Source organism: Notechis scutatus, chromosome 4 (assembly GCF_049901735.1).
Source record: "Notechis scutatus isolate UNSWTSFEM ecotype Mainland chromosome 4, rNotScu1.2, whole genome shotgun sequence".
Lineage (NCBI taxonomy): Eukaryota > Metazoa > Chordata > Lepidosauria > Squamata > Elapidae > Notechis > Notechis scutatus.
Genome location: NC_142012.1, coordinates 140,229,069 through 140,241,883, shown reverse-complemented (window position 1 = coordinate 140,241,883; position 12,815 = coordinate 140,229,069). Strand labels below are relative to the sequence as shown.

Sequence of the window (12,815 nt, the reverse complement as noted above, 5' to 3'; positions counted from 1 at the left end):
TTACTAATTTTGTGGAAGTTATGGCAAATGCTCACTGAAAGGTTTTTAAGGAATATTCATGTAAATAATGTGAAGTTAATTATTAGCACTGTGCTTTTGTAAACTATAAATTGTCATTAATTTTAAAAAGTATAATTGTGTGTCACAAATTGAAAATTAAATGCTCTTTATTTGTAGACATCAATTATTCAATTATGAATTACAATTAAAATAATTTGTGTTTCCCTTGGATTGTTGAATTTTATAAAACTGCTTTTGCATGAAGTAGTATACTGGAACATGGAACAAATTACATCTACTTATGGAAATTAATTTCAGAATTGTTTACAATGTGCATTTCATTTTCAGATATTCCACAAGAACTTGATTTTCTTGGAAAGGAACGAATGTTCTGTAAAATTCAGCAATGCAAACTTGCTTTGTGGACTTCTTCCAAAGCAGAGTAACAACCATGAAAATGATTGTCTTCCTATCATAGTTTTATTCTGGTTCATTGATAGGCTAACTACAGCAAACTAACTGCTAATGCAATTTTTATATATGTGCAGTTATTGACTGGTGAGATGATGTTCAAATAGAAGATAGAAACTGAGCATTGCAACTTGAAAATTGATGAATGAATAAAATCATGCTGAATAATAATAGGAAATATTGTTTGTTGGTGTTTAACTTGCCCTAATAAATTTATATGCAAATTTAATCAATTAATCATCTCTAAAGTTAACCCTTTTGGAAGAAATCAGGATATTAATCACTCAGGAAGCTGGGTATCTTCTTGGTGCATTCCAAAGCTTTTAACTATAGTTTTACACTTCATATTAAGTAGAAATAATAGTTGAAGTTTGAAAGTATTAAGACATTATTTGAGAGTATTAAGAGAGAAGCAAGGGGATTTGGGTCCAAAACTTTGCTGAACTGAATGACTATTTCAATTCCAATCATTTTGCCATTTTGCCCCCCATAGAGGTGTCTGGAATGTCCCTTATGTGGCTAATATATACTTGATCAAAGGACAGACTCTCAGATCTGAGATGAAGGAAATAAATTATTTTTCTCGTGAAAAGCTGGATTCTGATATGGCTATGTGCAGGAATGCCAGGGAAATGGTAAGATGCATGTGATGCTCCAAGTTGATTGTCACCTTTTTTTTCTTTTCACAAAAGAAAGTACTAGCCAATTTTTTGAGCTTTTGTTCAACTTGGCAGCCATTTAATTTAAAAGAAATTATTTTTATAGTATTCTTAAACATTTGTAATTAGGCTGCCCAGTTTTGGATGCAAAATTATTTTTTGGATGCAAAATTATTTTTTAAAATAATGAATCAGAAATCCACTCCATGTGGTAGATAGTAAATAGATAGTTATTTGCCATTTTATAAATTGAAATTATTATTAGCTAAAAAAATACCTCCAATGCTATACATTATATACATATTAGTACATTAGTGGATTGTACTAATGTCCCAGTGTTGCATTGTAGAATTGCCATTAATTTTATGATTGTAAAGCTGATTAAATTTTATCAAACAAAAGCAATAATACTGTTAATAGTATTGAATGGATGGTAATATTGTAAGATCACATGTGAATATCACTGGAATACAACTGTAAATCTGTAATTTGTACTGATATTTACATCAGTTCCAGAGCAGAAACATATGACAGCTATTTCCAGGCAATGTAGCATTGAAAAATAATTTTGCTGTCTTGAACAAGAAAAGCTGGCAAGTATTAAAGTTTCTTCCCTTCTTTAACAAGGCATGGTTTTATTTTATTCATACTCATTGTACAGAATACCTCAGTCAATATCATCTTGTTTGCAACTTTCTGGCATCAGTTTTAACAGTCTATGCTTGTGCACATGTGCTCATGTTCATTAAATCTAACTCCCTTTCATGGTTCATGAAAAAGAAGAAAACACCCTTGTTCTGTGGCTCAGCACATTTTTTTCCTTTTAATTGCAGTACATCAAGAGCTGACAGATCAAGTTTTTAACCTATACATTAGTAGCTTTGCTTGAAGCTGCATGTTGTTTGTAACAATCCTTTACCAGTTTTTGATTAAAGAATGTTGTTTATCTAACATGGCAGCGGAAATCCTAATACAGCTCTAACAATGTGAAAGAGAGCAACGAAAGGTCAACTGATGTGCTGCTTCTCCTCCTTCATTTTAGACCATACAGAGGGAAAAAGACTCCCCTTCTGTGGAGACCTTCCATATGCTCAGCCCCCCAAAGGTTTCACATTTTTGATCATTTATTTCAATACAATCGATATATCCTTTTTTTAAAAAAAAATGTCTTCAGCATTCTGGCCCACGTCTACAGTTTTTACAAACAACTTCGTCTATATCATGTAAAGCCATGAAATATATTAAAGTGGGAGGTATACTCAATAATGTTGGTTTTTAAAAACTAAGTTGGTTGTAGGGCAAGAATGGACATGGAGGCCTCACTGAATTTTTAAAGGGTTACTAAATGTTGGAGAAGATACATCCCCCCCACCCTGCATATTAAACTTAAGACAGACACTGTTTGGTTATTAAAAATGGGTTAGGGGATGTAATCAAGAAATATAGCTTACAGAAAGGGAAATTGAAAGACACTTGACATTCTAGAACTATAGGCTGCCAAACAGTGAGGTTAACAGATACAATATGGTTAACAGATCTAAACAATCAACAGAAATAAATGGTGGAAAGGAAGCAGTTATTACTACTGATTACATAGTGATATATTAGCTAGTTTTTTAGACATGTCTTGATACTTCCTTTCTGATACTAATAAAGTGGTGATGTGGTGGTGATGCCACATATTAGTGCTGTAACTTCCAGCATTAGGTTGTAAGCTGCTTACATTTCCCATCAGCCCTCGTTAGTTCTTATTGAGAGATGCTATAAGATTTCTTAGACAGTTGTGTTTCAGAGCTGGCTTGCTCTGGTCACAATAACTATTGGTTAACTTTTCTGGAATTCTGTAAGCTGGTCGAGAGCAAAGCTGAGCCAGGATGCCTAGCAATCTGTTAGCAACACAGTGTAGCATGGAAAATAGAGACAGCAGACTTATTTCTTAAATATTTACCAGCATACTACTGAGCTTAGGATATCATATATGGAACACACAAGTCAATATATTTTTGAATTTTTTCCTTTAAAATACTCTTGGAAACTTTATTATTGCACTAACATACAAACCACTTTTGGTATGATATGTATTTTTATGAAACTATTAAAATATCTACATATTTATAGTGTTATTGCCAAAAGTGGATTTTCATGTCCATTCAGTTTAAAATATGTCTAAATCCCTTTTATCAACATTATATAAATTACTCTCAATTCAATCAGTTTTTCCTAGTTTTTGTTTCATATTATTCCTTATAAACTTATTTTAATGCATACAATTCTATAAATATTCCTAATAGTGTATTCAATTCTGTATGTACAGTTTTTCAAAACAGCTACCATTATAGCATTTTATTAATATATACAATTCTGGACTGTTTCTTTAATATTAACTTTTCATATAGGTTTTTTAAATTAAAGAATAGGTCTATGAATTTAGAAAGCTGTTCAAATATTATTGTGATATAATTGTAAATTGGCTAAGGAAGTGCAAATTATATATTAAAATCAAAACCAAAGCATTTGCTCATCCAGTGATGGAAGTCAAACTATATTACATTTTACATACATTTTAAGTCGTTGTTCTAATAACAGCAGCTGTAGATTATTATATTCCATTACAGTGCAATTTCAATTATAAAATTTGATGGGATTTTGGATAATTTTTCATTGAGGCTAATATATTTTATATAACTTTTATCTGCTTTTGAAATGCTAAATTTGTCATTCAGTTAATGAATATGAAACCATAACATATTGCATGAGAGTGATTCTTATTTTTAGCCCATAGAGTGACAAGATGTTAACTTTTAAAATTAAGATGAAGTTGAATGTACGAACAATATAAAATTCAAAATAAAATTCAAGTAGGTATCGGGAAAAATCTAGTGTAAGGGTTTTTATAGCTATAACTCAGTGTTTTCATTATTGTGGTTTATGTTGAAGTTAAATTGCCCAATTATTCTTATCTAGTTTTGATCCTGAAAACCTGTTCTTCCATAGCAGGTTTCTTCCTGAATCTTGTGATATCAATTGCAGCTCTTTTGTGCTATAATAACAAAGAATGCTTGTAGTGGGTTTTTTTTTTTCATTTTTTATGAGACATAATCTCATACTTTTAAATACACCTGTGTTAGAAGCATGTGCTACCACTGCATTTCTCCAGTTCTATGGTAATGCTTCCCATCAAAAGTAATGGAACATAAAACTGGACAGTGGTGTGGTGTATTTTTGTAACAGAAGGGTACAACAAACTATTATTGCTTTTCACTGCAAATACATGCTACATATGAGAGAGAACTGAATAATTTGTATACATGTTAGAATCCATGCTTGCTCACTTCTTAAGGACAGTCAATTTACAGTTTTAACCCATTTATTTTCCATCAAATAAGTTGTACTGATTTAAAGATGTGAAGGACCGCACTTTGGTTAGATAAGCAAAAGTATGAACAAAGGAAAAAATATAAAGTAATCTTGTGAACACAAATAAATTATAGTTTGAGCCCCATTGATTTCAATGACCTTGATCTGTATGTAGCTGATAGTTTTTTTCAATATTTTAAATTATTATATATATATTAACTAACATATTTTTTCTGCTCTTTAATAATAGGGAATATTTATGTACCTCACTAACAGACATGAATTTGGGAGACTTGTATCAACTGCTAACTACAATACTTCTCACTACAACAATGACCTCTGGCAGATCTTTGAAAATCCCGTGGTATGTATTGAATTATGAATTGAAATAATTATCAGACTTGTGTGTGAAATCATCATTTGGTTATACTGACTATCTGTATTAAGTGTGAAAAATTATTTGATTCTTTGAGCTTTGAAAAACATTAAAAATAATTCACGTATTATCTTTTTTTTTCCAAACTATATTTTGCAGGATTGGAAGGAAAATTACATAAATCCCAACTACTCCAAAATTTTTACTGAAAGTATAGTAGAACAGGTAATTAGAAATTCTCCTCAATTAAATTATTGCAATGGAATTTTAAAGCATGATTAAGAGTTCTGCTGTTCTGTAGGTTTAATATGGAGTTAGTATTATTAATTTACTGATGCTTAAAGAGCATCAGTAACATGTTTGTATAGTCATTGTTATGTGGTTTTTGAAAAGGAATATCTTTAGGAAAACTTTAATTCATAATTCTGTCTCCATTTTCCAAAACTGGGCTTCTAAATCCTATAAGATCAAGCCCCCTCCAATCTCTCTGGAGAGTGATAGAAAAATGTTTCTGTGTGGTGACATCTGATGAGAGAAAAAGGTTCAAGAACAGCAATTCATTCCCTGGTACGCTCTGGTTTGTTGAAAATTCAACCACATGTAAATTACATATGTTATATGGGAATCTGTATTTGTACATAAGTTTATATTGTTAAGTGCAGAGAGTCTTGTGGTGTTTCAGGGAAACCAAGTGGAAACATTTTGTCATATGCTATAGTTACAAAAGTATAGTTGGTTTGAATTTAGGGAACTTAATGTATATGTTACCTTCCTTCTCATTCCAAAATAAAGCAGAAATCACATTTCTGCTACTGTTTGTTCTGCAATCAAACTAAGAGAGCACCAAAGACTCCACAGTTACATTACCGTTCAGTTTACTGTTAACATACAATATGACTCTTCACAGCACAATCTGACCCTAAGTCTAGAAAAAGTCACCCCGTGAGCTTATATAAGATGCATTGTTGTTGTTTTCTAACATGGTAGGAACAATACACCCTTTGAAATGAGAGCTTTGTTTTGGCAACAGATAAGCAAACACTGAGTAAAGGACTTCTTCAAATCTATCCTGCAAAATTTCATGACCCTCTTGCTTTTAATTAAAAAACACCCATGTTCTGGCCCTTTGTTTCTAACTAAGAAGCAGCCTTGTTGCTTTGTACTGGTCTACACTCATTGTCAGCTTTCTCCCTACAGGACTTTTCTTGCAGAAGATGAACCAGGGGCAGCACCAACCAATATGTTTCTCTGCTAGGCAACTTAAGAAAATGTTGCAGCAGTCAGAGAATTTCTGGCTGAAACTACCCAGCCTAGACCCAGTTCAAGTCAGCCCTGAATATATTTCAGGCAGGGTAACTTCAGCAAACACTGCAGTTAATGTGCAATGTGCATGAAAAATCGCACATCCTGGAAGCATTTTTAGTCAGCTTTGGGAGGGCGGTATATAAAAACCCCTCCTTTCAAAGCATGCATAAAACGTGGCTGTGTCTTGCATATGGTACTTGCATATGGAGATGTACAAAAAGTTGCATGAAACCAGGAAAAGATACCGCTGCTTTAGTGTTTCAGAGACCATTGTTTCATATGGATTCCCATATGTTGTAAATAATCTCTTTCCAAACATTTACACAGCCCAAATGTAGAGTCACCAGGGTCACATTTCAGAATAATTCAACCTGGTAAAGATTATTGTAACTGCTGGTCTCATAGACTTAATTCAGGCTTTTGAAAAGAAATACGTATCTTGCTCAAACATAAGAAGGGCAGAAAGGCTACATATTTGTGGGCATTTGAGAGGAAACTACTTCATGGAAGCAGACCCAAGCCACCACTGAAATGGTCTTTCCTTCCAGATAATTATATATTTTACACAAGAGCAATTATATAGCTGGTCTAGTGCATTATAAAGTATTATTTTATTTATTTTATTTTATTAAATCCACCAAGTGCAAGACAAGAAATGACATATATTTTCCAATTGTAAGCGAGAGCTGGTACAAAATTGTAAACTATAAAATCCCTTCTGTACTAATAAAAAATATGAGTGGTTGCCTTATCAAATAATGCATAGAGTGCCAAATGCTGTCCATTGTAATGTATGTGCATTTTATTTCTAACTTATAGCCCTGCCCAGATGTGTTTTGGTTCCCCATATTTTCTGAAACAGCCTGCAATGAACTAGTAGAGGAAATGGAACACTTTGGCCAGTGGTCTGGTGGAAAACATCATGTAAGAATCATTTCATGGACACTTTTAGAACTTATGTTTAGTTTTAATAGCAGCTTTAAAATTCATAATGCTGATATAAGGTAAGTAAAATCAAGTTATGTGACAGCTAAGGCAGAATGTGTTAGTGCATGAGGTTAGGGAAGATCCTATTGGGTTCTGATATCCAGTTTTAGCCACTTGGTTCATTGCTAAAGCCCATAAACAAAGGCCAGAAAAGAAATGGAAGAACTTTATTAATGTCTGTGATATTGAGGAACATCATGAACAACAAATATGTCCTTTGCTTTAAGGTTGGCTGCAATTTTTAATTGTTAATTTAATAGTTATTCATAAATATATGATTATTTTTCATAACTATTTTAGCAGTAGTTTTGCATGGAGTTTTGCATCAAGTTTAATCTCTGGCTGAAAAACTCTTCTCTTTTCTTCTCTTAAAGATTTAATAGTCTCTGTAGACAATACTAAGTGAGATTCTATGTATAACACTTGTTGTATAATCACATAAGAGTTTAGCTTGATTCGGATTACATTACATAAAATGCATACTAAACTTTTATAGCAACCCACAAGGGTATAATATAAAATTTAATAAAGAAGAAACACTTCTTTTAAAGGAAGTTAGTGTGTTTATTAAATGGATGATTAATAATCCAAAAACTCTTTAATCAGTTGACAGTTTATAACTATAAAGGTTTATTTAGAACTGAAAGTATTGAATTTTTTATACTGGCTATCAAACTCTCAAGCTAATTTACAATAAAAGTATATGTATTAACTATCAAAAAGTTTAATGGAAAAATGTTTTTCGTCCTCTATTGTAGATTACACAATAAAACTGATATGAACAGCAACTGCCATTTGGTTGTAAAAAAAAACTGAGCTATACTCTATATACTATGCTCTAGATAAATCAGTATTTTGTTTCTAGATATTGGCGTATGTTAAGAATTAATAATTACAAAGATTCATGTTCCTTTATTTATAGCTGTAGTAATAAAAGAGATGAAACATTTCATATAAAATATGCTACATTACATCTTGTTTTAGGATAGCCGCATTTCTGGAGGCTATGAAAATGTTCCAACAGATGACATTCACATGAGGCAAATTGGCCTGGAAAATGTGTGGTTGCATTTTATCAGAGAATTCATAGCACCTGTAACCCTAAAAGTATTTGCTGGCTACTATACAAAGGCAAGTTAAATTTTAAAACTTAATAGAGTAGAACATAGTTTAAACTCTTAATTTTTCATATGTTAAAGCTTGAATTGATTTATTAATAACTTATGGCTGATATTTAAGGAAATTTATTTGTGTCTCATTTAATTATTCTAAGGGTTTGGAGTCCAAATATGCAAAGAGTGGTATCACTGGGCCTGTTCGCCTTTGCCCAGTCTCTCTTTGTTACTGGAAGCATATGTGGTTACAAGTGAGACAGGACTGCAGTGATTTTGAACCCTACTCATGTTGTCTCTGTATTTACCCATTTACCCTTTTCTTCATGAAAAAAAGCAAATTATTCATGTTCTAAAGCACAAGCTAAACAATGATAATAATATATTATGAAATTGTTCTTTTTAGTAGATAAATAAACTGAATAATTAACTCATACCGTTGAGGATTTATTTATTTGTTTAATCTTATTTCTGCTCTGCCCACCTCACTTAAGTAACTCTGGGTGGCTTATAAATAAAAAAAACATAGAAAGAAATGTACTTAAAAATATTCAAAATAACATTTTAAAAAGTTAAAAATTAAGAATTACAAAATTTGAAAAAGATCGAGGTAGCATCCTCAAGCCAGCAACCACCCTGAGGATTGCATGCCACTCTTAGTTCCCCATGTCACTTGGAGAGGCAGGTCATATGTTCCATAGGGCAACGAACAGGCTGTCTTCCTAAACTCTGCCGGTCAAAATTCTTTAACTGATAGGGTATGCAACGTACCCTCCCTGCTTGTCTGGTAGTGAAGGGTTGATGAAATAGAGGCAAAACAGTTCCTCGTGTAACATGGTCCTATGCCATGAAGGGCTTTAACAGTAATAACCAACATCTCGAATTGGAGTTGGAAGCAAACTGGCAGCCTATACAGCTCATGGAACAGAAGTGTTATGTGTGCAATTTTAGGGACACCTAAAACTAGTCACACAGTTGTATTCTGTACCAGCTGCCTCATGTGGCATGCATTGCAGTAGTCCATATGGGAGACAACCGTGGCATGAATGACAGAAAGAAAGGCCTCTCGATCCAGGAAGGAGTTAAATTGGTGCACAACATGGTTGAATAAAAGCTCTCCTAGCCATGACTGCCACATGCTCCTTGAACAGAAGTCATTCATCCAGGAGGACTCCCAGATTATACAGTGGGTTCATCTGAATATGAATAACATTATTACTTATGGATAATACTTATTCATAAATAATAATAGCAACATTCTTAGTAGTAATAGTAATATAACAGATGCTAACCTGCAGCGTTTGCATTAAAAAGAAAAACAACAGAAGTGGAGAAGTGCAATTCAAGAAGATAAATAAATTGAACTTATCATCCAAAGGAGCAATAATCACACCCCATCACCAATGTTGCGGGTGTGTTTGTTTGTGTGGCTGCTCAATTAACAGAATAACAGAGTTGGAAGGGACTTTGGAGGACATGTAGTCCAACCCCCGATCAAGCAGGAAGCCCTATACATTTCAGACAAATGGTTGTCCAATCTCTTCTTAAAAACCTCCAGTCTTGGAGCATCCAAAACTGATTAATCCCCTCATGACAAGTTACAGTATACCTTTTAAATTCTCCATGTATTTTTTTTTCCAGGGTCATGCCTTGTTGAATTTTGTTGTGAAATATACTACTGAAAGACAGCGTGCTCTCAGACCTCACCATGACTCATCAACATTTACCATCAACATTGCCCTTAACAAAGTAGGAGAAGATTTTCAAGTAAGTTTAGCTTGCATCCAGGGAACTGATGCTGTTTTTTCAATCTCTAGCTCATTTCCACACAACTATTTGTAGGATATCTGCTGGAAGATTAACATAAGAAACTGATCCAACAATCAGAAAAGCTGGTTCTGGATTAGGCTTTTGTAAACACTAAAGTACAGAGACTTAATGTTCAATCATGTTATTATATTAAGTTTTGAAATAAGTAATAGACTGTATTGCTAATAAAGATGTCCAGTATGAAAATAGTACTACTGATAGGGCCTGATTTTTTTTTTTTTTTGAAGTTCCACTTTAGGAAATAAATGGGTAAAACTCCCCAGAAGGTAAAACTTCCCAAAAGCACTCAAAGGCCAGACAAGGAACAATGGATGGAAATTGATCAAGGAGAGATTCAACCTAGAAATAAGGAGAATTTTTATGACAGTGAGAGCAATCAACCAATAGAACAGATTGCATTCAGAAATTGTGGGTGCTTCATCACTGGAGACTTTTAGGAAGATACTAGACAGCCACTTGTCAGAAATGTTATAGGGTTTCCTGTTTGAACGGGGGGTTGGACTAGATGACCTACAAGGTCCCTTCCAACTCTATTATTCTGTTAGTTATGGCCAAATGGACAGTTTCATTCACCCTTAGCTTGTCAGTATCAGATGTATGTCTCAACTGAACACCTTTAGCTATTCATTCTTGTGAATGCAACTGCTTTCTTTTGGTGGCCAAAAATGGGTATTTGATCATTTTATTTCTACAAGAAGATAAGGTGATTGCTAATGACTGACTTTGAGTCACCTACTATGTTGGATATAAACTGCAAGGTCCCCCTTATGTATGTTGAAATTCATTGTATTATAGTTAATCTATTTTCAAAACTCCGTTTCAACTACTTTGTCTAGTAGGGTGGGGGTGGGAGGAATTAGAGTTGTAAGTCAAGAAAATAACTACTGGATAAAATCTGTATATCATCTAATTTTAACACAAGGAAAATGTAAATATAGAAAGTTAGAGTACTGACATTGTAAATTTTTCAGAGTGCTGTAAAGCACTAAGGAACAGTATATAAGTATAAGTCTTTAAACCAAATTTACAGCTGCTCCAGAATAATATACTTTGAAAATGGGATGGTAATATTAATCGTTATTTCATTCAATACATTTTACTGAGAGGATCTTGTTTTTATTGACTTCTTTGGTATTACTTAAAGACTTTAAGATGATATTTCTGACTTATTTCTTATAGGGAGGTGGATGTAAATTTCTGAGATACAACTGTTCAATTGAATCACCTAGAAAAGGATGGAGTTTCATGCATCCAGGAAGACTTACTCATTTACATGAAGGACTTCCAATTTTGAAAGGAACAAGATATATTGCAGTATCTTTTATCGACCCTTAATTTTATTTTCCTGGCCATTCAGAGACAACATACAACAAACTTTTATTTATATTTTTTCTCCCAGAAGACGAATGACAAAGGAAGCTTTTTGTAGACAGCTGCTTTATTTGGGGCTAAGGTTTTAAAGGAAACAAACAGACAACAAAAAACAGTACTTATAAAACATCTGCTTTGAACCTTGAAATGCAAATATAATAAAATAAAAATAATTTACTGGTCTTCCTGTTTTAAAGGAGTGGAAGGTCTTTAATGTGGTCACTCTGTAAAAGTGTTAATATGGGTTTTCCACTTGGTAATTGTCTAAATAGCAAGCTGCATGTCTTGATTTTTTTTTAAAGAAAGAAATTGGATAATTATTCATATTGTTATTAGGATCTAGTTCATTATAGATAAAGGCAAAGCATTGACCCAAAAACTGTGCCTGGTTTATACACAGACTTTTTAAAGTGCCTTAACTGGGAAAAGAAAGTCTTGACTTAAGTATCTTTGCTCTTTGATTGGCCTGAGCTTTTCTAAACAAACTTCGTGTACAAACTCCAGCCTTGACAATAGAAACCCTCAGTTTGAGAAAACTTTAGAAGACCAAGTAACCTCAGAAACCAAATTCTTCATTCTTACCTAAAAACTACTTGAATGTTGTATCAGGATACCAAAAAGCTGAAGTTGTTCTTAAAAACAAACAAATAAATAATTCAGGTTTTTGACTTGCCTTTATTTTTTAAGGGAACAGTTTTAAATATTTCTGCTGTGCCTACTGTTTGTAATTTAAAATTTTCACTTGAAAAAAGATTATGAAGTCAAATCTGAGGTGCTAAAGTGCGTATATTTTAAGGTAAATAAAAATTTAAAATAAGTTTTTAGTATGGCTGGTTTTTTAAGATACATACCCTTTTAACACACACACACACACACACACACACACACACACACACACCAATAGCAGATGGGTTTTTTTGTTTAAAAAAAGGTTTAATTTTCCAAACATTAACAATCATCCTTTTTAACAGATATGTTTACTTCAACCACTGTATGATGTTTATGGAATTTCATTATACTGAAACACTATGGATAAGTTCGTTTTAAAAAGAGTATTCCTACTTCATAGTGAATATGGTTCATTGAGCAACATACTCCCAAGGAGATGGTTATTATTCATTGAATAATATGGTTTTGCCTGTAGTTCAGGCATAAATAAACATGTATTAATCATATTTTTTAAAATTAAATAAGAACTACTTCAACAATACCAAAAGGCTATTGTAAGTCTTCCCCATCCCCTATAACATTTAAGCAAAAATTAGCAAATTCACATCAATATCAATGCCTAGGAAAACAAAGAGATAAATTTTACAAAAAGCTGGAGGAAATAGTATAATTTATTTA

General features: G+C 32.8%; 1 protein-coding gene across 2 annotated transcripts in view; it reads left to right on the top strand.

The window, feature by feature from the left end:
• PLOD2 (procollagen-lysine,2-oxoglutarate 5-dioxygenase 2) overlaps positions 1–12,285 on the top strand; it is a 61,805-nt gene extending 49,520 nt beyond the window's left edge. Inside the window, exons 13-20 of one of the 2 annotated variants that reach the window (XM_026664709.2) lie at positions 965–1,106; positions 2,173–2,235; positions 4,738–4,851; positions 5,023–5,088; positions 6,988–7,092; positions 8,140–8,286; positions 9,909–10,034; positions 11,277–12,285. In XM_026664709.2, coding sequence (XP_026520494.2) covers positions 965–1,106; positions 2,173–2,235; positions 4,738–4,851; positions 5,023–5,088; positions 6,988–7,092; positions 8,140–8,286; positions 9,909–10,034; positions 11,277–11,432 — 919 coding nt within the window. In that variant the 3' untranslated portion in view covers positions 11,433–12,285. The remainder of the gene's footprint in view (positions 1–964; positions 1,107–2,172; positions 2,236–4,737; positions 4,852–5,022; positions 5,089–6,987; positions 7,093–8,139; positions 8,287–9,908; positions 10,035–11,276) is intronic. The other variant, XM_026664716.2, reaches the window with a different exon arrangement.
• Positions 12,286–12,815: the final 530 nt, after the last annotated feature.